The sequence below is a fragment of the Perca flavescens genome, chromosome 10, assembly GCF_004354835.1.
Source record: "Perca flavescens isolate YP-PL-M2 chromosome 10, PFLA_1.0, whole genome shotgun sequence".
NCBI classification, from domain to species: Eukaryota; Metazoa; Chordata; class Actinopteri; order Perciformes; family Percidae; genus Perca; species Perca flavescens.
This window is the reverse complement of record NC_041340.1, coordinates 9,088,580-9,113,583: the sequence shown is the minus strand read 5'-3', so window position 1 is coordinate 9,113,583 and position 25,004 is coordinate 9,088,580. Positions and strand designations below refer to the sequence as shown.

The window sequence follows — 25,004 nt, the reverse complement described above, 5'->3', positions numbered from 1 at the left end:
CTGCTGTTGTCAACCCTTGTGGTGCATTCAAAGTTATTGTAAAATACCAGTTTCTCATCTGTTTGTCATTTAACTGCAATTTACTGGGGAAAGAAGTAATTATTGTTGAAAGTTAATGTTATTACATTTTTAATAATTAATTTAAGTTCCCCCTTTTTTGTGTGCCAACTTCATTTAGGTGGCACATGGTTTTAACGCAGCCCTTGTGGCAAAACATGAAGGACTTAAACCGTTGTCTTCTTTTTCATCAACAGTTTGTAAAGTGTTACTTGATTCTCTCATTCTTCATCAGTTCAAAATATGAATAAATAGTTGTTAGATTGCAGCAAGCAGCATCATTCCAGGTTTGATGACACGGATACTCTGTCTGGATCCTTTTTTTATTTTTGAGGTCTTTTGAAGGGTTAACTCCAGCTCATGTTTTGTTTTGTTTTTTTCCCCCAAGGAATGAATGTTGTGTTTTAGAAATGAGCCAGTGAAACCCTTGGCTATCTTCACATGCTGTGTCTTTGTAAAAACGGTTGCTCAGACCTCGGCGTTAGCCACAGATAGCGGCGTAGCGGCGCTCGTCACCGTGTGACCTTGTTGTAGCCCACAAAGCCTCCACCTGCTCTCTCACACAGGCTAATGGATAAATATACCCAGCAGATCCCACACTCTCTGTCAATACAGATTCAAGGACAGCTGCCGGCCACCCTGTTAACACAGGGAATGTACAAACAAAGGCAAGGGAATGCACACACACACACACACACATATGAACACAAACAGAGACAGACATCCACACAGTGGCACCTGGTGGAACATCATACTGCGGCCCCTGAGGTGTATGATGAATGTTGGGCACATTTGCAATAAACTGCCGTCGCTGCTGTTTTGTCTGCTTCAGGGGGGCGGTCCTCCTCAGTCCCACTTGGCACACTGATACAGACATGCTGCGGCATTTGTGCTGAACAGACAATATAATGCAATATATTGCCATTAGCAGATACTGCACCGTAGGCAACATGACCTTCCAACCTTCAACACTAGCTGTCTGACTCCCAGTGGTCTGTTTACCTCGTTACGTGGCTACAGGCTGTTTACCTCCTCATACAGCAGCTCTGTCCACTTCATTATGCCCCAACACTCAATTTAAATTGTTATTCAGTCACTGATGCAGCCATATGCTCTATATTAGACAGGCAGACCTTGATGACACTGACATTTCATTCTATGCAAATCCGCATTAAAGTCTAGTGTGGGGAATCTAGAAAATGAGAGGTGCCTTTTGTGGTTGGTATAAATGGAAATGACATTTAGCAGTTTAACTAATGAACCCCCGCTAAGTCCTGAGGGACAGTGTGCTTTGATCTACTGCCAAGTAAATTATGGCTATGACTAAAAATTATATTCCTTGTGGTTTCATTTGATTACATTTTTGACCTATGAAATGTCAGAAAATAGCCAACATTGCAATTTCCCCCAGGTGACATCTTCAGATGCCTTGTTTTGTCTACCCAGCACCCACAAATTTACTTTCACATGAGCCCGACAAAAAAGCATCAAATTCTCACAACTGAGAAGCTAGTAATGAGGACGTTTTGGCATTTTTGCTTGAAAATTCCTTAACCCATTACTCAATTATCAAAATAGTTGCCAATTCTTCTTTTCGGTCCGCTAATCAAATAATTGACTAATCGCTTCAGCTCTAGTGTAAATATAGTAGTGACTGCAAGTAAATGTATTACATTTTAGCAATCATGAGGGATAGTTTTAATGGCCTATACTAAAAGGTACTTTGAAGCATTCAACTTTTTTTTGTTTTTGTTTTCATCTTTAGGCTTAATCTTTTTTAATTTGTATACATTTTTTTGTGGGCAACTGCTGAAAGTGTGTGTGTGTGTGTGTGTGTGTGTGTGTGTGTGTGTGTGTGTGTGTGTGTGTGTGTGTGTGTGTGTGTGTGTGTGTGTGTGTGTGTGTGTGTGTGTGTGTGTGTGTGTGTGTGTGTGTGTGTGTGTGTGTGTAAGGGAATATTTAAGAAAAGCAACTCAATTCAAATGCGTGTCAATATCTTTTAGAGCTGAACCAATCAGTTGATTTGTTAGCCGATTAACGGACAACTACTTTGTTTTTATAATTGATTCCTGAATTAAGTTATTCTTCTTTTTGTCTTATGCAAAAGTGAACTAGAAATTGTTATTGGGAGAATTAGTGTTTTTTTTCTTATGTTTTATAGACAAAACAATTGTTTATTTCATCAAGACAATAATTAGCAGATTAGTTGATGATGGAAATAGTCAGTTAGTTAGTTGCAGCCCTAGTACCTTGTAGGGCTGCCACCTCTTAGTCGATTAGTCGACTAATCGGTCGTTTTGGTCTTAGTCAACTAAGATTTCTTTAGTCGATTAGTCATTTTTTATGCTTATTCATGCTTAATTACTCATTTCCAAGAAACTTCTGAAGACATTTATGGTAAACACAAGATTTAAAGTGGTGCTTTTGCAGGATTAATTGTGGAGAAACTCAGTTTTACAGATGGTTAATTAACTATATTTATATTGTGCTTTTCTAGTCTTAACCACCTCTCAAAGCGCACAGCTCTGTCAATTAAATCAACTAATCGATTAGTCGACAAAATCCTATAAGTGTTAGTCAACTAAGAAGTTCTTAAGTCGAGGACAGCCCTAGTATCTTGTAAGGCTGGTAGTGTCCCAGCAGGCCCCCAGATGCACGGTCCTAATCAGTGGACCCAGATGGCTCCTCCACTTGTTATGCCATATAGTACCTTCCATAGGTTAGGGAGCAGTAGGGGGTGGGAGGCACGAATGAGATGGCCTCTTAAGGCTGCATGTGTGTGTCTGTTGGTGTGGACACTGAGACATTATCTAGCCAGTGTCATCTGAGGAATGCATGCCTCACCCCGGCCTGACACACAAGATGGCCCCTCTGCTGTCACGGTAACAGGATCCAGGAATACCGACGCATCACTGAATGAGGGGTCGGCGCGGAAAAGCAAACCTGGAAAAGGTCAAACCTTCAAAAGGGAATGTTGTGGATCATGCCGTGCTGTGGGGCTGCACAAAAATTAATAAACATTTTCCCTAATTACAAGAGGCTACACTTGCTTCAACCGAAATACATTATTTGCTTTTAGAATGAAAAATTGTTAGGCATTAGAATCTCCTTTTTTTGCTAACCAATGAATGAGAAAGTAATATAGAAAATCCACACGTCCACACATTGTGTAGTGCAGACATAAATTTTCACTTGGTTTTCTTTAATCATTGTTCCGTCACCCTAATGAGCTGTTTTTGGACACCACGTCCTCGTTGTTTGATTCCAACCTTGAAGCGGCCACAGTAAAGTTCAGAGGGTGAAGGTACGGAGTGAAAGCCCCCGCAGTGACAAGAGAGAGAGCAATTGTTATAAAACTAGGTCGTCCAGGCTCCCAAGTCGCGAGGGATTAATTTGTGCTTTTCGCAGCTATTTTCTGAAACAGAAGACAACAAATCCTCCCCGCACAAAGTGCCGTGATTAAAACGGCCATTCCGTCTCTGAGTGCCAGGGATCAAGGTCGTAAGCGTCTTAGACAGGGACGGCGTAACGAGCCGACTGGTAGAAAGACGCAGCTTGTTTCCCCAGATGCAGCCTCTCGCCAACTGGAAACTGCACTCGTCAATACTGCAGTCTTAACGCGATGTGCATTGCATTATTTTGAGTCACAAGTAAAGATCTGTGCAATGTATCGGCACTTCCATGTTCCACTGTCATGTTCCCATTTAGTTACAGACTAGGGGAAGTTGTTATTAGCTTACAAGGATTTAAAACGTAGCTGATGGTGTAAAGTGTGTCGGGCTCTACGGTTTGTTCTATTTGAACTCCCAAACGTCAGAGCGCAGGCCTGCTCTTCTGACCGCCAACACAGACAAAAGGGAGGATTAATTTGCCAAATTTCACAATTTGCCAGTGAGATGTTACTCAGTGTGAAAACACATTCAGACAAGTTGCCAGGCGGTGCTGACGGAATTCATATGCCTCACAGTAGGCAGCCACCCTGGTTTCTCTTTCACGGTCTCTGTTTATCTCCCCGTTGGCTTAAATAAGAATAGCAGTAGAGTTGGCAGACAGACTCTTTGGATTTTAAGTGCATGGGGATATTAATGGATAATGATAGGCAATGGTCATTGTAGCCCTAGATGAATTGTATTGATTTTGATTTATACCACTATGTAGTCTCACTTTTACGTGGCAACTAGATGTGAAACAATTGGTCGATTAATCAGTATTTAATCATTTTATATTAAATAGTGTATATTGTCTTTTCATAGAGCTTCGTGCAGTGTTACATCCTGTGTATTAAAGAAACTATCTACAGTGCAATGCCCACCCAAGCCCTTTTATTTTATTTTTTTTAATTAATGCAGATAAAAACCTCCACTGATAATAGAGTTGGTTAGGTGAAAGTACAACATGTCTTGCAGCTCGGCCATGGAATGACAAACATGTAATTGGGATCACTTGCTAGGAGGATTCCCTCGACAAGCGCGGGGTTTTGCATGTACCAACGCAGACGGCTGAAGATGTTGATTTTGTCAACAAAGGAGACACGGTCATTGATTTACTCTGCTGGGTGACTCGGCGAGGGCAACGTATAACTGAAGCAGCCAGCGTGTGTCTGGTTTTATGAGGTTATAACACTTAATCGGTCAATCCTACACGATATAAAAGCATAACCTCACGCTACATCAGTCCCTTGACACGCATTTAAAGATCATTTCTACCGTATGAATTACTGCTCTATAAAAAAGTGCCGATACTCATTTCTATCCACAGTTTTTTACAGTAGTTTACGACAGCAGACATTAAAGGTGAAATTTACAGTTTGTATTGATTGAAACTAAACTCGTGGGATGTGTTGAAATATCAGTATCTGATTATGCATTAGATACAAAGGCTGTTTAGGTCATCAGAAATGTCCTTTACCGCCCTACCTGAGGCTTGTTTTGTTTATCTCTCCCACAGTGTCCCATTGTTTATGAAAGGTTGCAGCCCCTTTCTTTGATGTGTGTCTACAGTGGGTGATAGATGCATGCAGAGGTCTGCTATCTGCACTCAGCCAGAGCCAAATGAATAAATGGATTGACCATGTGTGCCGCAGTTACAGGACCCGACTAGAGGAAAGCTTCCTATCTGGCAAACAGACACTGTGGTGTTAAAAGATAAGAAAAGCGGAGGCGCTTCTCATAGTTTAGGGTGACCCAGGGCTGTTGAATTAATCGAAACAAATACTGAAATCACAGAAACGTTAAATGGACTGCATTTATATAGCACCTCGCTACCTTAGCGGACAAAGAGCTTTACAATTTGCTTGTCATTGACCCATTCACACACACACATTCAGACACCGATGGGGTTGGGATTGAACCGCCAACCTTTTGATTAAAGGACAATTTATCAGTTCAATCATTTGTGTAAATGTAAGGATTAGCAACTTTTTGACATAGGTATTTTTTTGAAAGCTTAATGTCTTGAATCTATGCCATCTAATCATGGCGCATGAATATGGAGCATCTACCCCAGGTCATGTGAATGTAAATGTAACATTTCAAGCCATAAGGAATACTTGGAATTAATGGTGGTGGTAAATATTTCTGAAAAAGGCCAAGTTTGTGAATGGGCAACACATATTTTGATAATGAACAACTAAACGTGTTGTACACTGGACCTTTAAATTTAGATTTAGAGCTGCAACAATAAGTTGATTGACAGACAATTAATTGGCGACTGTTTTTCATATCCGATTAATATTTTAAGTCAAGGAAAAATGCAAAACACTCTGTTTCCAGTTTCTCAAATGTGACTGTTTGCTGTTTTTCTTTGCCATATGTGGCAGTAAATTATTAGTAGTATTAATCCTGTTTCCTTGTGTCATCGTACACGTCAAACAGTCGGTATGCAGCAAAATGAACAACATTCTTTTTTCTTTTTTTTTATCACTTTAGGTCACTGATCCTTTCTTTTTACTCCGATAGCTTTTCACATGAAACTGTATTTGTTTTCACTGCACCCTTAGGCTCCTCTGTTTTCTTGTAAGTCTCCATGAACAAAATGCCGGAAAAACATCACAACTTCCTTGACCTCTCTTTGCCCACTGAATGCTTTGCCACTCAACAGGCTGGCACCGGGCCCAACACTGCACCCTCTCCTTCTGGGGCCTAACATAATGGGTGGAAAACGGAGGACGTCTTATTCGGTGTGTTTGGGCCCCAAACAGGGAAGACAATGCCTGCTATTGTTTAATTTGTATCCAGGAGAGGAAATGCCTGCATTTGCATTGCACTGCTACCACCATTCTCACACATAAAGGTGTAAAGCGATGACATATTTGTTGCAGCAAGGAAATAACTGGGGAAGTTTACAAAGATGTTTGTTTGACAGTATGTAACTGGTATGCGAGGAATGCCATTTGTAGTTGTGTGCAAACAGCTTTTGAAGTGGGCACATGGTTTTATCAAGAACAGCATCTTGGTATGTTTTTCTCTCCGTGGGAGTCACCTGTGTTCCTGGAAGGATTAGTTTGGAAAAGGAAAGAGGAGGGATTAGACGGTGTTACTGGTGTAACCTAGGAGGTTAAGCTACCCCCAAAAAAAAAAAAAAAAAGCCAGCAGTTTTTGTTTTATGAACAAGCTTTGTCTTTATTCAGCACACACAGTGAGCAGGATTTTGGCTATAGCCTTCATCGGCATGTCCTGGTTATAGCTACCCACTACTCTTGGTCTGATCTCCTTCCTGTTTCTGTTCTATGGGAGGCTGTTGGCCCTGCTTTCAGCCAAAGATGTAAATGAATATGAAGCAGGCTAAGTGATGTTGAAAGCATAGATCAAACATCCTCCGCTTTTGATCTCTCTACTAAGAGGCAGAAGCACAGCAAAAAAAACAAAACAATCAGCTGTGAGAATAATTAAAGTCCATGTAAGGTCTTTTGTTTTTTGAATGTTAAATTGTTACAAATAAACAAATGAATCACATGAAAAAAAAAGCGCTGAAACTGTCAGTGAAATTGTGAAGTTTTTTTTTTTTTTTTTTTTTTTTTTGTGATTTGATGATCCGGTCCATGTCCTAAAACCGTCATGTATCCTCCCCCGTGTGCACTTTGTGGTGATTGTGTTTGGCTCCATCTTTAAGGAGGCCAGAAAGAGAAAAAAGAAAGAAAATCCGACCGGAAAATGTAGGGCCCGGGGAGTGGAAAAGATGGGGTCCTTTACATTCTTTCCATACAGTCAATCTGAAATATTTGAGACTGAAGCCACAATTGATGGTTTTGGATATTTCTCCCTGTGAGGCTGCGTTTGAGTGGCGCTGTTTTATTCCCTGTGATGTCACCGTGGAAGGGGGGGGAAAAGAAACCCTGCAACACTGCCACCTAGTGGTGACCTTCTGTCTGGATTATTAGAGACTTGCTCCTAGGGGATTTCTTCCTTCCACAGCCAGAGCTGGTCTGTGTGTGGTTTCTTTCCATCTTCTCCACTCGACGGATAGTAATCACGTTGTATGTAGGCCCATATGTATACTGTTGTTTCCTTTTCAGTTAAACATTAGTTTTAGGTTTTCAAAGTCTCTGAGGGAGATTTACTAAAGCCAGAAGTGAGTTCAAAATACTTTTATTCTATTCAAAGTTACTGGAATAGTTTGAGACTCCTTATCTCTTGTATGGTGCTCAGGTCTGTGAACCCATTTTCAGTGTTTGCTAAAAGAAAAAGTATGCTATTCATTATTTCTTCTAACTCAAACTAATTGGCCTTGGCTCATTTTCTTGTGAAGAACATAAAAAAATAACTTCTTTTCAATGACCGCACTAGAGGTGTGAATCTTCACTGATCTCCCGATTTGATTTGATTATGATTATCATATCTTCGATTTGATTTGATATCTCGATGCATCACGATGCCTCAAATAAATGTTTCTATTAAAGCCATGTAGGATATTTAATTCATAGCTTTTCAAGCTTCAAAAACCAAACATTCTGCAGTGCTCTAATACTAAATAAATTGGTTACATAAACCTACAGCACTGAGCACATGGCACTTCCTGAATGTGCAAAACATACCAGAATATCTAAACAGAAATGTTGTTAGGCCTACATTAAATTGTAAACAGAAATAATTGATTATGAGCCGGCCAATTATCGATGCAGCATCGTCCATGTCCACGATTCGATGCATCAATTATTTGATTAATTTCAACACCTCTAGACTGCACATGGTACACCTTCCCCCCCCCTACACATAACTATTACATAGGAGGTGTTCGGGTCTACTGGACCCGAGTGTATTTAAATGTAGGTGTTATGAAACTATGTTGTCTTTCTGAGCCTGCTATTCCCACACAAGGTTACAAAAAGGTTACATTTCAAGCTCTTTCACCTGTTCTGATTTAAGTTCTAAGAAAATGATCATAAATGTGATCTCACAGGGGTAAATGGCAAATATGAACCATAAATGATGTATATATCATTGGTAATTGAGCTAAAGTAAAGTATTTTTACATAAATTGTTATGGCTGTATTGATTTTAAAAGCCTGATAATGTGGTGGGTCCACCAGACCCGGGAATATTGGCTGTGTAACAAAAATATGAACACCACACAAGGGTTAAAGTAAGGAATACTTTATAGTTTGTAGCACCCAAAACAACTTGTAAATCAGGGCTTTTTTACTGAAAGAATTGTTGATGAATTTGCCAATCAGTATCCTGATGAATCAATAAATCATTTGGTCTACTTTTGATGCCTTTTTAGATTGCATGATTTATCCGATCAAACCTGCAAATGAAACTTAGATTTCAGGCACTTTTGCTTTAAAATATGACTTAATCAATAAATGAATCAATATCAAAATAGTTGGCAGTTAATTCTGAGCCTATCAAGTAACTGATTTATCGTCCTCATTCAGGTCTACCCCTGCACACCGTTAAATACATTTACTATTAACCTGAATGGTCACCTTCATATCCAGGTTATTGCTCTCCGGCCTGTAGTTTGCATCCATTTTTAACCTTCTGTAAATGAATAGGACATTTTAATTTGCATTTGCAGTTCAGCATACATGTGTCTCACGTGCCATTTACTCTAGTTTAATATCCAAAATGTACTCAGTTGATGCTGCAGTCCCTCAGTTACCCTGCAGGTGGCACTATGTGTCTGAACATTGCCCCTGCCCAACCCTGTGCTGTGCTGCTTCACTGACCACAGACACTTAGAACATAAGGATTTGGTTAGTGAGGATATCACTGTGTGATGTAACAGGGCCAGGCAGCCCTGAGGACACTTTCTTTCTCTGTGTCCGCTTCATAAAGGCCAAACCCAAATAACAAAAAGCGCTTATGCTGACATCGAGGGACCAAGAGCCGGTTGTGTAGTTTCATAACACCGCTTGGATGTTAAGTCAGTCTGTAGTAATGTGTCGCATATTCGATGACTATAAGAGTTACATGGTTTTTTTGTAACAGATTTTACTACACTTTTTTCAACTGTATTAAGTGTGGTGTTTTCCACTTTGTCGGTTCTAATAGGAACCTCTGATTTTAACTTTTGAATTCCATTTCAACACTGAGCAAATAGGTAGAGTTTTGGGTGCGTTACTTATTTGCGGGTTGGTTGTAGGATGTTGTTTATTTCCATGCATCCGTTGTAGGGTGTGATATAGGGCTGGGCAATATATCGATATTATATCAATATTGTGATATGAGACTAGATATCGTCTTAGATTTTGGATATCTTAATATCGTGATATGACATAAGTGTTGTCTTTCACTGGTTTTAAAGGCTGCATTACAGTAAAGTGATGTAATCTTCTGAACTTACCAGACTGTTTTAGCTCTTCAATTATTTGCCTTTTACCCACTTAGATATTATGTTCACATTACTGATGATTATTTATCTAAAATCTAATTGTGAAGATATTTTGTTAGAGCACCAATTGTCAACCCTAGAATATCGGCGCAATATCGATATCGACGTATTTGGTCAAGAATATCGTGATATCTGATTTTCTCCGTATCACCCAGCTCTAGTGTGATATGTATAAAACATTACTAATAATAATAATTTTTTCAGACGTGGACTCCTCAGGCTTTAAGTCAAACGCTACAGTTTGTAGATAGTGGCTGAGTGTTTCATGATAAGTGGTCTTAAATTGAACATCAAGTTTTTTTGTGGGGGGAAATTGTTGGACTAAAAAAAGATTGATTTGATTGTGTTACAGATGTTTCTATTGATTATTTTCTATTTCTTGAATTAGCTCAAACTAACCATAGTAAGGCTTCGAAACACTGGTGGGATTCTCTCCTCTGACACAGACATTGAGACACCAAACCAGCAGCAACAAAGTGTTATTCAGCTCTTCTGGTCAACATTTCATCAAAAATTTCAATAACCTCATGATTGCTGCTCTCAGAAACATAACCCAGAGACAAGGTTGTCATTCTATGTGGTTTCATGTGTGTGTTTGTGTATGTCTGGAAAGGATCTTAACACAGAGTCTCTGTTTTCCCTCCACTCTGCTGTCACCACATCTACCTCCAGTTGCCGCCAACAAAGGCATCCCAGTAGCTGCAACCAGCACCGCAATACACACACACACACACACACACACACACACACACACACACACACACACACACACACACACACACACACACACACACACAGTCAGTGCCCTAGTGTGTACCAATAGACAGTGGAGTAGCTGTACTGGCTGCCAGCTCTCAGAGAGGGCCACTTTGTTTCACCTCTGACTTGGATTCACGCCAAACTGAGAGTCGCTCACTGGGTCACTTGATGAAGTAATTGAATGGGGAGTTTATAGTTGTGTAGTGTAGTTCCTTTATTTTTTTCTCTGCGAGTTGCTTTATTGCTCTCTAATCCAATGCTGTCGCACAAATCATTGTGACTCTTTGTAAAATGTTTTTTTTCGTTGAATAAGTAGCCAGTTTGTCTGCTGCAGAATAAATAATCAGTATTTTAAGCATTAATGCGACGATATAATCATTACTGGGCTACATTTGAGTTGGTTTTTGTTGACATGTTTTGCTCATTGGGATTGTGTAAGACTGTTAAGTAGATCGTTTGACTGAAAATGAGTCGACAATTCTGAGAAACGATTGATCTTCAAATCATTTGTCAAATAAATATGCCAAATGTTCATTGGTTTCAGCCTTACACATTTTGAGTATTTGCTGCTCTTCTTTTAAAAAAAACAAACAAACAAAAAAAAAAGTTCCATAATGAAAGTAATCTTTAGTGGCAACCCTGTCGAGGATTAAAGGACAAATCCGGCACAAAATTAACCAAGGGGTTAATAACACGTGAACCGAGTCGACTGTTTTTATTTTCATGCTAATCGAATGCAACCAGTTTTAACGCAAACTGCTAATTAGCTTATAACGCTAGTCGTCTGGGTAGGGGTAAAGTAAAAAGAAATCGCTATTTCTATATCACTAACAAGACTCACAATAGCACCACACGTCCACGGCATAATGAGCTTTGTAATTAAAAACATAGCTTAGAAAGACAGTACCGTTCATGTATACAGGCGGGCGCCATCTTGTAGCAGTAACCAGTAACATAGCGCTAGCATGTCGTTACAAAGTTCTCAATGCATTGGTTTACATGTAGGGACCCTCATTATGCTACCGTGGAAGTGTGGTGCTATCGTGAGCCTTGTTAGTGGTATAGAAATAGCGATTTCTTTTTACTTCACCCGTGCCCCGACGACTAGGTTATAAGCTAATTAGCTGTTTGCGTTAAAACTGGTCACATTCGATTAGCATGAAAACAAATCCCAGAGAACGGTCAACTCGGTACACGTGTTATTAGCCCCTAGGTTCATTTTGCGCCGGATTTGTCCTTAAATGACGGTTTGTGCTATCACATTAAAACTATAGTCATATTTCACCATGCATTATCAGATATTTTGGCCACCTTATTGGCATTGCAACATGATGTGAACATCGACATACAGCACGATCACCTCAAAAGGTTGATGCTGAAATTGTTAGCAAACAGTTGCCTATTTACACATCCAAAATATCTTGCTCTTCAGCAGCTAAATGCTCCACTATGTTCATTAAGTATTCACCAATTTTGTCTGTCTGCTATTTGGTGCTGAGGAGGTCTATAGCAGGTTTATCAGAGCTTTTTTTCAATGAAACCTGCTGTGAACGGAAAGCGGTTGATGAGAGTGGTTAGAGTGAATCAAAGCAGTTACAAACATAGTCATAGTCCATTTCATGTATTGTTCATATAACAATAATCATTGTAGTAGCTTTAAAGTTCTCGCTCTGAGCTCCTGTGTCTAACCCTTTCCCTCTGTTCCTCAGGACCTGGAGATTGTCTACTCGTATCTCCACGGGATGGAGGCCTTGTCGAACCTGCGAGAGCACCAGCTGAGGTTAGTGTCTGCACTCTTTCCTGGTACTTAATTAAAATAACTTAGAACTTAATATTCCAATCACATGAATTTCAAATGCAAATTAAAACACTGACAACTCCTCAGTGTCTGCTCCATAACGGCTGTAATCAAGGGTGAAAAAATTTACACTGCGCCGCCAGACAAATGCTGGTGAAATTTGTCTGGTTTTCTAATCCAGCAGCCACTCTGCCCTACAACCACTCGTCAGCCCTAATTACTTCATTCTCTTTTCAAAGCAAATCTGCTGCTAAAAAGCCAAAAATGACTGAAATCCATCTTTTACTGTGACTGGCACACACATTTTCCTGATTGGTTTAAACGCATTTTAAGCATCATTAATGTTGAAGTCTGTGTTTTAGTCACGTTGCTATTTAGCAAAGTGAGAAGATCTGTTGGTTCTTGTAGGTGTGTACACATTAACATAATTTAAAATGTAATGTGTCTTCACAAAGAGGCATTTCATTACCTTTTAAGCTAAATGAAATTCACACCTATGTTACACAGCATTTGGTCAGGTGAGCAGAGGTGTGAAAGGGGATTGACTAATCTCTCAAACTCTTGTATTCTTGATAGTATGATACTAACTTAAATATCTTTGAGTTTTGGACTGCTTGCAAAACAAGCAATTTGAAGACTTGGACTTTGGGTATTAGGAAATTATGATAGACTTTTTACACTTTTTTTAAATTTTGATTGTAATCATTAGAATGTAATCATTAGTTACAACCTACATTTTAGCTGTCACTTGCTGTTGTTTTCTTTTCACTTTCTATTGGAATCAGAGTCCAAATCTGACTCTAGACTTTGATTTGCACAGTAAAAGTCAAATTGATGGGGTCCATATGGAGCCGTTCTCTCTATTGAAGCAGATTTTTTTCCGATTGAGACTGAAATCACAGGTGTGCCTTTACATAAAAATCTTCAATTTGACAAAAACTACCCTGATGTGAACATGCCGTTCTGTTCTCCAAACAAGGTTTTGCCTTTTTTGAACTCCTGGCTGTCACCACGTTAGCCTTCCAGTCTTTTCTGTGTGGCGCAGACTTTCCAAACACTGCATGTCAGAAGCCTGTTCCCAGCATGCCTTCTGTGCATACATGTGGATTATTGTGGCGACGGAACACTGTAGCAGTACATGACCCGCTAGCTGGAACATTCCATTGTGTGACCCCGTCAGAGGCCTCCAACCCTACAGCAACCCCTCTCCCTCCTGCCCTGTTTGGATCCTGAGGAATGTCCCCATGGTCCCACAGACCAATCCACCACCCCTGCCAACTTTGCTTTTTTTTAACTTTTTAAAAACCAACAATTCCCAGCCAGCTATAGCCACCCCACCAACTATGGGATTATGTTGTAGTTCTTTTTTTTTCCCTCCACATTTCATCTGGGAGGAATGTGTTGTTTTTCTTCTGTAGATCTTTTTTTCACAGCAACTTGTTTTTTAGAGCTGGGATTGTTTTTCTCTGCCGTTGTGCAATGGGGGGGGGCTGCAACACGATGACCGCCCCCAGCTATTTTTGAAGCCTTTTGTGTTTTGATCAGCTACTGTTTACTATGGTTGCCTGTCTGTAAAGTTGAGGCGCATTTGTCTTCTCTGGAGGCATCCTGGGAAAGCCTTATGTGGATGACGTTTTTACACTTTTTATGTTGTGGGGGGGAAAAAGCAGGTTTGATTAGAAAATCAGAGATCTTTGATTTGAAAAATTCAAACCATTATTTACCCTTACAAGTGAACTGAGTGAGAAAAATATGAGTTAAATCTTTGGTTGAATAATGATAGTACTTTCAAATGATTATTATTTTCAGATTCTTCATGTTAACAAAACACCATTTCACTAATGGGAGCCGTTGGAGCACAAAGTGAGTCTGTGCCTGATTGAGGAAGAGAAGGTGCTGCACAGAGGAAGCTCATCTCTGACCTGGATAAATGACACTTGTTTTAGGAGCAGAGGCATAAGCAGTCTTGTGACTGTAAGGTTAATTGTTCCAATACTAAAACAAAGCTTTGTCATTATCAGTGAATGAGTAGTCTCGCTTTCCCAGACCCTCCTCCACACAGCATTCCGGGATGGGGGAAAAACGTGTTCTGGTTTGTTGGCATTTCTTTAAACCAATCGCAATCGTCATAGGCGGTGCTAAACTCCGCACGGAGCCACTGCAAAATAGCTTCAGGAAGGAACTTGTTTTGGTGGAACATGTGTACATTAAAAAGTTGTATAGTCGTGCAACAGAAAACTCAGATTGGACGGATAGTCTAGCTAGCTGTCTGGATTTACCCTGCAGAGATCTGAGGAGCAGTTAACCATAGTCCTCAGAAATCCAGGAGTTTAAAATTCCAACATAAAGAAAGTGGAAGGAAACGGACATCGGCGAAAAGACGTGCATCCAGCGGAATTTGGAAAGTAGTGGATATAGACTAGTTTATGAGTAACTGTCTCCCAACCTTTCATCAGTGCTGCCATCAACAACAAACGATAAAAGTGAATATGAAAACAAGCACCATGAGACATGACAAACAAACACAATAAAACAAATGGGAAAAATTAAATATGGCAAAAATAAAAACTTCAGAACTGACAATAAAAGTTTACCGCCAAAAAAGTGAGATTAAAAGATGGGTCTACTAATGACAAGAACGTTTTTTCTTTCTGAGATAAAGAGGAAGGGTATTCTATGGTGTTTAGCATCATAAATACATAAAGCAGCCTCACCACATGTTATAAGTAAGACCTAAAAGAAAGCGCCGCAGCGTAAAAAAAGAGGTTATACAATCAATCAATCAATCAATCAATGACCTTTTATTTTTTTTTTTTTTATTTTTTTAAGATTATTTTTTGGACATTTTTAGGCGTTTGACAGGACAGCTGAAGACATGAAAGGGGAAAGAGAGGGGGGAATGACATGCAGCAAAGGGCCGCAGGTCGGAGTCGAACCCGGGCCTGCTGCGTCGAGGAGTAAACCTCCCTACATGGGCGCCCGCTCTACCAACTGAGTGCCCCAATGACCTTTATTTTAACTTGTAAGACCCTGAGGTTGCCCTCATTAACAATAATGATGCCATATATGTATAGCCCATGAAATAGTTAACAATCCGATTCCATGTCATTTCAAGATATTAACCGCATTGCAACAGTAGAGTAGAAAGTAGAAACTATCTGACATTTTAGCAATAAATGTCAGATTTTGGTGTTGGCCATTTTGCAATAAAATATTAACGGCATCTTTGTAACAAACTTAACTAACCAGGACAAATCCACTGTACAAGAAGCAGAACAACTGACTCCCCTTTCGAACCGTAGCTTCAATAGACCACAATACTCTCATGCTCTGCTGTTAATGTGACATCTCTATTCTCCTCATCAACAATCTGCATCAGAAAAATAACACATCCAAACTATACTCCGATTTTTTATGTATAATTATTATCAGCCACACATTCACTGTGTGTCACTGTAGGTGATTAAAAGTCATTTTGAGGAATGTAGGTGCATTTCCAAAAAAATGGGTTGGAATTTCTTAGCATTTCGTACTTGAAGCTACATCCTTATTAGAGCTATGTCTGGATGTATTCCTTTTGTTTTCTGTTTTGTTACATTGTTAACCAACCACAGTTATTATTTCCTCCTATTGTTTTCTGACTGCCACTCCCCCCCCCCCCCCTCTTCTCTGTCCCTGCAGGATAATGTGTGAGACGGTGCGTTATGAGAGACATGAGGCCAATGAAGTGCTATACTAGTAAGTACCAGGAACCACACTGGTGTGGACGCCCCTGTGTGTAAATGGATATTATAATGATATTTGATTGAATACTAACCTCTCTACCGGCGCATGAACACATGAAAAACAACAGTGGACAGCCAATGGAAAACTATTTCAATTCTGTTCAAAGCACACTTTGGCCTGGGCCGTTACTCAGAGTTATTGATGAGCGGAGGCATGTCAGGTCCACACAACGGAGCAACCTGGGTGACTTAAATGAAAACAAATGTCTATAAAGCACAGAAGCAGTCAGTCGATGCCTTTTATGAAGGTGTGTGTGTGTGTGTGTGTGTGTGTGTGTGTGTGTGTGTGTGTGTGTGTGTGTGTGTGTGTGTGTGTGTGTGTGTGTGTGTGTGTGTTTGTGTGTTTGTGTGTGTGTCAGTGTCACACCAAACCACTCTACAGCACAGCTGGAGAGAGAAACAAACCTAGAAGGGATTTACAGTCTGATTTCACCTTGATTCAATAAGTCGGTACGTACACTGAATCCTCAAAGAAAGACTAATAGCCTAAATGCAGTTTCTTCAGTGCTAGTTAGTCCCTCGTGGTAATGCTAATATGCTTCCTCCTTTCAGCTGTGTGCTGTGGAGGGTTAATATGATCGGAAAGCTGTATTGACAGATTCTTGACAGCTTCTGAGTGTGTTTGGACCCTTTTTTGAAAGGCTGCCACAACTGTAGTGAGCAGAGAGAACACAGTGTTTGACTGCTGTCACATGTTGACGTCTTCTGAACACCCATGGTGAGGATTAAAACTGTTAATTAATGTTATCAGCCTCTCGAGGGGCTACAGAGGGTGCATTGTCCCTTCTCTGCCTCCTGATTTGTGTGTGTGTGTGTGTGTGTGTGTGTGTGTGTCTGCGTGTGTGTGTCTGCGTGTGTGCGTCTGCGTGTGCGTGTGTGTGTGGAAGATGGGGAAGAGTCAACACCTCATTAGAAACCCATCGGTGGTGTGGGAGATGATTAAACAATAGGAATGCAGATTAGGCTGTGGTACCATTATGACTCCAGTTACAGCAAGATTCCCCCAGGTCCCCCCACACCAGTCACTACACACACACACACACACACACACACACACACACACACACACACACACACACACACACACACACACACACACACACACACACACACACACACACACACACACACACACACACACACACACAGCCCAACCTTCTTGGACGTTCTAGTCTAAATGTCAAAATTTAAGTATGCAAATGAAAACACCAAAGTGGATGCACACAGTTTCAATATGTTAACTGTTTTTTGTGTGCTTATTGTGGAAGCAGTCTAATACCTCATTCGGACCAGTGCGGTGGCGTGGGTCAAAGCTGCATCAGCTGACGCTTCTTAAGGACCCTCTTCCTGACTTAGGTTGGACTCTGGTGGACTTTGGCATGAATGTGTTCCTCATCATTGGTTGCCACAGAGAAAATTAATTTAATGATATTGACACATAAACATCATTATATCTACTTCCCAAAATGAAATGAAAGAAAAATGGAAAGAATGCAAATTAGAGCGCGAGGGAGTATGCGTTAATGAACAGGAGCAGATAAGTGAAACTGAAACATTGACTTTATTTGGTAATTGGAAATAATGTAATGCCATTTTGCAAGTTATTGTCTTTGTGGTTCATGTATTTTGCATGTGTCTGCATCTAGGTACAACTGTTTGTATGTGTAGGGTTTGCATGCATGTGTGAACCTATAAAAAGTCTGTCAGGGCTCTTCCTGATGAGAGCTGGGTGTTAAACGCCAGCAGATCAGATTGACTTTCCTTCTGTGCAAGATCTTAATCAACCTTCTTGTGAAAATACGTGCTTTTAACAGCCTTCCTTCATTTCCTCGTCTATTTATAACAACGGCAGTAATCTGCTGGGAAACGAGGGCTCTAAAAGTCAATGGGGGAATTTAATTGTGATGGTATCTCTATTAAGTTGTAAAAGTAGTCTAGCCTGTATATTGAGTCATATGTCAGAAGGCTGTAAAGAGAGTTTATTTCCTAGAAGGAAAAACATTTTTTTTAGCAAAGCTACAGGCTGACACATCAGTGTCCGAGGTATGGAGACTATTCAGAAAGTTGAACTTAACATTTAGATGTACATTTGTATTTGTAGGGGGTATTCCTTCCCATAGTTCAACTACAGTGTCTGACCTATGTGTTGGGGTGGAAGCAAAGGGAGGAAAACCAAAGGAGAGGGAGGATATTCCCAAGGGTGTGAGTAAATGTGATTTAGATATTCCAAGGAATATACCGTATAATTGATATAGTACATTTTCTGGAAATTCAGTTTCCAAAATATTTCATAGATGAAATAATCAGATAACCTGAAATACTCAAATGTCGTGTTATTTTAAAACTAATATGACAAATTAATGTTGGAACCCCACTGGGAAACACGGATGACCAAACGGAGGCTGAAACTAATGATTATTTTCCTTATTGATTGATCTGACGATTATTTTCTTGAGTGACAAATTCATCTTTTGGTCTTTAAAATGTCAGAAAAAAAAAATTAAATAATTCCCATCACATTTTCTTTAAGCCGGAGGTGGTCACTCCAAATCACTTTTTTGTCCAATCAACGATCCAAAATACATTTAGTTCCCAATCACATAAGACACAGAAAAGCATCAAATCCTTACAGTGGAGAAGCTAATCAATCTTTTCTCTAATCTATAGCAGCAATCTAAAGCTAGCAATCTATGGCAGCCATCTTTCTGGAAATTCCTCCCTTGATTTAATGGAAGACGCCATCCAGACCAGGAGAAGAACATTTTACATGAAACTAAATCTTTGCTTCATATTTATGTTTTTTTTTCCTCATTATACAAACACCCATAATGTTGGATAAAACCACTCAGATTCATAGATATGACCTAGTTAATGACTCGCACGCTCACAGTCTCACTCTGACTATCCCTGACAGTACTCATTTTCTTCTGCCTGGGGCTCTAGATTGCTAGAGTGCTAACACTACATGCACACGTGCACGCACACACACACACACACACACACACACACACACACACACACACACACAGTCACACTCAATATCTCATGAAAACACCCCATGCTGTGAGAGCATCCAGAGATTATAGTGCCAAAGCCCTCCTGAGATGGAGGCTGACCTGGCACATTAAACAGTAGCTGGTGAAGAGGGTTAGTACCTTCTGGTCAGCATTTACCCTCTTCCATGTCAGCCCTTTCAATGCAACCCTTGGCCTTTAACCCCCACTGGTCTGTGTGGTCTAAATGAAAACTCCATGTTTATAGATGTGCAATGCAAATTTTTTTTTTGCTGCTGTTGTTTTTTGCTGGAGTAGTAGAATTAGTTTGTTTGTGAGTCTTATTTCTTTTTTGCGTCAAACTACAGGCATTGGAATCAAATATCAAATGGTGTACCTTTTCCATTGAGTTAGAGCTGAAAAAAATGACTAATGAAAAATCATCATCAAAAACAAAATTCACCAGTTCGATGTTACCTTCTGTTTACAAAGGTGAATATTTGCTGATTTAAAAAAATAATAATCTGAATATTTTTTTATAAATTTTTGAACTGTTGGTCAGACAAAACTAGACATTTGAAGACGTCACCTTGTGCTCTGGCAATTTTTCACTTTTTCTTTTTACCGTCATCAACCAACTGATTAATCGAGAAAATAATTGGCAGATTATAATTGGCAGATTAATTGATAATGAAAGTAATTGTTTGTAGTGTGTTTCAGTGTATTTCAAGTTAAAGGGATACGCCACTCTTTGTTGAAATAGGGCTTATCACGGTCTCCCCTAGCTGTAGATAGGTGGGCCAACGCATTTTTTGTGCATGCATTGTTTTAGTCCGGTGCAACACCGGCAGTGCCGCCGCTAGTTAGCTTAGTGAATGGAATGTTATGTTGCCGGTTAGCATATTGTGAGTAAAAGTGAGCCAACAAAAGACAAAAAAACAACCTAATTACTTGCACTGAGACAAAAAATGCGTTGGCCCACCTATCTACAGCCGGCGTAGACCGTGATAAGACCTATTTCAACAAACGGTGGCGTATTCCTTTAAGCTGGAGACACACTGACCAGATGGCCGACCCTCGGCAAAAAAGGCAGTTGGACTGATCAGTCTCCCCGAGTTGGTCAAAAAAGTGCCACAGAACACACCAAAGCGACGAGATGTAATATGTCTCCATAATAGCATCCAACGCTAATCTGTATTATCACCCAAAAATGAATTGGACAAACGCGTCACGTGGGTCTGGTTTCTCCGGAATTTCAAAGACCTACTGTCATGGCGGCTTGTTCAGAATACAATCTCATATTGTACTAAAATAGTTCACCGAAACATGTTTCTGAAAACATTTTAAGCAAGAAATAGGCCATGCAGTTGCTGAATCTGTCTTCATTTCAGATCATCTGCAGCTATAGACACAACAATTAAAGGTTAATTCCCATTTCCTTTTTCTATTTGTTAGTTGTATTGTGTGCCCATGAAAATTGAAATTTACCTTATACACACGTCACCTGTATGACTGTGATGCTAAAATCCCATTTTACCCGAAATTTACTAAAAGAGGAAGAAGAAGAATTTGTCTCGTCAGCAGACTGCATCAGTCCAAGTCAAACAAGCTGTGGCCAGGAGAGAAAAACAAACACTTTTCTTAGAACCATTACAGCAATAAGGTTTGGCAACCCATACATTTTAAATAAACCATTCTATTTGAAAAAAAGCCTTGGTGATACTGTATCATGACAACACTGAAGAACAGTTAGCAAACTGTGATATTTTAACCCCTGGTCAATGTTCAGAGTGACCGAAGCTCCCATGCAGCTCCTGTTCCCTGTGACACGGTGTAGCTGCTGGCCTTCAAAAATGTCACAGTAGGGTAGATGAGGTTTAAACTCAGTGGAAAATGGAACTGAAAAAGTCCTGGAACTGAAAAAGTCCTCATCCCAATGTCAGCTTATATAGTTACAGTATACACAGTATGTACAGTGCTGACATGAAGACATTAGTCATTTAACAAGCATCTGTAATGGTGGCACATTAAATTGGTAGAAAATGGCCGAAATGTCATGGCATGTAGTTTGGAGCTTTTTAATAATGTGCATCAGAAAGCAGAAATATCTAACTATGATCAGATCTTGTCTTAATTGTGCTATCTGTTAGAGCAGTGATTCCCAACCAGGAATACCCCAGTTATCTTTGTGCAGTTGCCAGGGCATACAAAGTTTGGGGAGTAGTTCAGCTACATTGAATAAATATAAATTGTGAAGTTGAGTAGAAGCATACTGTATATAATCTCATATTTGCATTTAGTAGGATGTATAATAACACAAATGTGATTGCAAACTGGTATGAGGCTGATTTTGTTTGTCTAGGTTTTTTAGTGTCACAATGCACAACTGCTAGCCTCGTGAGACCGTCCTGATCTCGTGAGCTCCAGTTTTCCACTCGCAGATCAGTCTTGCATCTTGAGATAGAGAAAATTTGGAGCCGTTCACCAAACGACCGACCAGTCCTCGTTGGTTTTGAGGGGGGTTTAGGTGTGACGCAACGAGAAGCGACCGTTCAGTCTAAACAACATGGCAGCTTCCACTGATGAGATGAGCGTAGCTATCGTGCAAGTTTTATCCGAATTAGAAAGTATTCATTCATTGAAAGAAGGGCAAAAAACGGCACTGGATGCTTTTCTCGGAGAAAAAGATGTTTTTGCTCTTCTCCCGACAGGTTTCAGGCAAGAGTTTTATCTGATTGGTTGATTTGGCCCGTCTATCACAAACCTAGGCGGTGATAGACAGATGGTTTATCCAATCAGCTAACCAGTATTTTCGTCCCTTCCCAAAAGTTCTTCAACAGAAAGTTCCCAGATGGATATGCCGAGCAAATGCGAAGCGATCCATCTGGCGGACTCAGGTTACACAACTGCACAGTTCCCAACCAACCTGAGTTAGGTGTAACACCTGTACACCACCTGTTGCAATTGAGTCTATTAAAACTAGTCAACAAGTTAGCAGAGAAGTCAATATCGATATCTGAAAGTAATGGATAAATGACTGTGGTAATGGTAGTAGTTTAAATGCAAAGTTGACCAAAACTACTGAAAAAATATTGGGTAAAATAATGAGAAAAATATTGAAAATTCCAAAATCCCTATGTCTTGTTTCAAAAATATTGTATCCATTTTTATAAAACTAATTGTGTTGATAATAATTTAAAATAAATTCAAAGTTTGGGAGAGGAGGGAAGTTTGAGGCGGCTTCCCAAACACAATATGTTGGTGTTTATCAAAGACCCCAGTCTGCTGGTCAGAAACCTTTTCATATATTCAAACATTAACGACTAACCTCTACCCTACCTTGAGCTTTTTTTTTGTTTTAGATTAAAAAAACAGAAATGAATTGTTTTTTGCAAAAGTGGTATAAATGCTTTTTTCATAATGTCACAACACCAATTGTGGTCTCTTGAGAGTTTCATGATAAAAACAACAACAACTTCAAATGGTCATATTTTTAGCTGCTTGTTTATAATGGCCCACTGAATGCGCCTGTCAGACACTCTTCTTTTGTTCATCATCAGTCCAAACCCTGTGCACCCCGTTAAAAAAAGAGAATCACTTGAGCATGATTGGTATCAGTATTAGACAAATTATCATATGAAGTAAAAAGTTAAACATTTTAAGGGAATGTCTTGACTCTACCGATTCATTTGACAGCCAAACGTTCACATTTTCAGAAAGGGCATTTGATTCTTGAATAAAACCTTTTATTTTCGTAAAAATTTAATCCTCATTTCACCAAATTCTTGATGCTATAATCACCCTTCCTGTGTCATTTTACCCCCATTCCACCAGCTCCATGGCACTCGTATAACCAGATTTCCCCGCTGTTAAAGGCTTCCCGAGGGGCTTTTGGTGGATGATGTTCTGCGTTTGACGATCGCTTCCAGTACGCGTGACCCAGTTCAATCAAGCTGTCGCTGCACATAAGAGTCTCCTATCTCCTACTTTTTTGGTGTTCTATCTTCTCTCCCTCAGCCATTTGAGGGGCTCCCCTCGCTCGGTGCATCCGCGTGCCAGCAATTAATAATTGAGCATTTCATTCGAGTCATCTCTGAATGCAAGGAAGAATCATAAAAGGACGGAACAAGTCTGGAGGGAGGTGGATGGAGATCAGCAGAAGGAAAAGGAGAATGGATGCTGTTGGAGGAGTTTGCACTGTGTCAGTAGGGTGTGCTGTCTACAGCCTCATTAGTTCTGCAAGGAAAGTGTTGAGAGGAGGAAGGAGGGGTGAGACTTTGTTCTCAGTCAGCATAGTGATGCTGGGTGTGAATATATGTGTCTGTGTGGGGGCGGGTGTGTAATAAGTGCACCCATCCTTTGCCTTTCTGTAAGCAAAAGCCAGTCCCACCTTGCTGACGTCTGACTGGTCATTGATTTTGCTTCTTCTTTTCCTCTCTGGTTTCAATTAAAAAGTCTCTCTCAGACCAGTTGAAAATGTTCAGTGATAATCACACATGCTGCTGCCTTATTAACGCCAGAGCACCTTCAAGTACAAGGTCTGATTTCAGCTTGATACTGAACAGACAGATGGAGGTTTCACAAAGAGAAACATCCATTTCCATTTAAATTGATGCTGTGCTTTTATAGCAAAGATAATAACAGGTTTGTTTTTTTTAACAGTAATACCTGAACTAAAGCGGACAGATAATACCAGTGTTTATTTAGTTTTTACACTTTTGCAAATAATGTTTTTCCTCAGCCATTTAAGAAATACTTCAATATTCTGGGAAATGAGAAGTTTGATGAAATTGGGGGTGGCAGTAGCTCAGTCTGTAGGGAGTTGGGTTGGGAACCGGAGGGTCGCTGGTTCAAGTCACCAGACGGACCAAAGTATGGTTGTCCGCGCAGGGATGTTGTTTGGGGTGGCGGATGGGTAAAACACAGGACTTTCACCCAGGAAAGCGGGGATCATGTCCCGCGTGTGATTTCCTAGTAGTTTCCTTTCCACGTTTGTTGTTTTCCTAAACCCAACCCCGTTCTTCTTTTCTTAAACCCAACCCAGTTCTTCTTTTCCTAAACCCAACCGTAGCCTCGCAATAACAAGTAGCCTCACGATAACCCGCCACGTGGCTTTAGAAAGTGCCACGTGGCGTGTATGTTTACGCTGTGACGTTGCAGACTGCCGTCTGCTGTGTACAGTGTAGACATACACGCGGATAGCTCAAAATGCGTACAGATAACACACCACTTGGTTTTTGGAAAGTGTATGTTTACGTGAAGTCATGATGTCCTATTGGGTAGCTGAACAGGTGCCAGTTCCTCTCGTGTGCTCTGCCAAGGTGCTCTTGAGCAAGGCACAGAACCCCCAACTGCTTGGGGCGCCTGTCCACAGACCGCTGCGGCCCCCTCACTCTGACATCTCACCATTAGTGCATGTATAGATACTGAGCGTGTGTGTATTTCAGGCCTGTATGTAATGTGTGTTCTAACAACCGAGTGGAAACATTGTAAAATTATCTTAGCATAAAGACTGAAGACCTACCGGCACCTCTCAAGTTGACAAATTAACACTTTATATCATCTTTGTTTTAATCCATACAAAAACCGAAGTGTAAGAATGCTATATTGTGTTTATCAGGAGTCTGCGTGCCAGACTATTTCCTGGAGTCCTATTGTCTCTGTTAGGTTGTGAGGCAACCAGCAGAGACTTCAGGAATTTACATCGCCTTGTCAAGAAATAGTCCAGCACATGAGCCCCTATAACAGATGAAACAAACACGATATAACATGTTAGTA

At 40.2% G+C, this 25,004-nt stretch overlaps 1 protein-coding gene across 5 annotated transcripts in view; it reads left to right on the top strand.

Moving 5' to 3' along the window:
- rapgef2b (Rap guanine nucleotide exchange factor 2b) overlaps positions 1 to 25,004 on the top strand; it is a 117,433-nt gene that overhangs the window by 19,712 nt on the left and 72,717 nt on the right. For all 5 annotated transcript variants that reach the window (XM_028588957.1, XM_028588954.1, XM_028588955.1 and 2 more), the window contains exons 2-3: positions 12,360 to 12,430; positions 16,130 to 16,186. In XM_028588957.1, the coding sequence (XP_028444758.1) occupies positions 12,360 to 12,430; positions 16,130 to 16,186 (128 nt within the window). The remainder of the gene's footprint in view (positions 1 to 12,359; positions 12,431 to 16,129; positions 16,187 to 25,004) is intronic.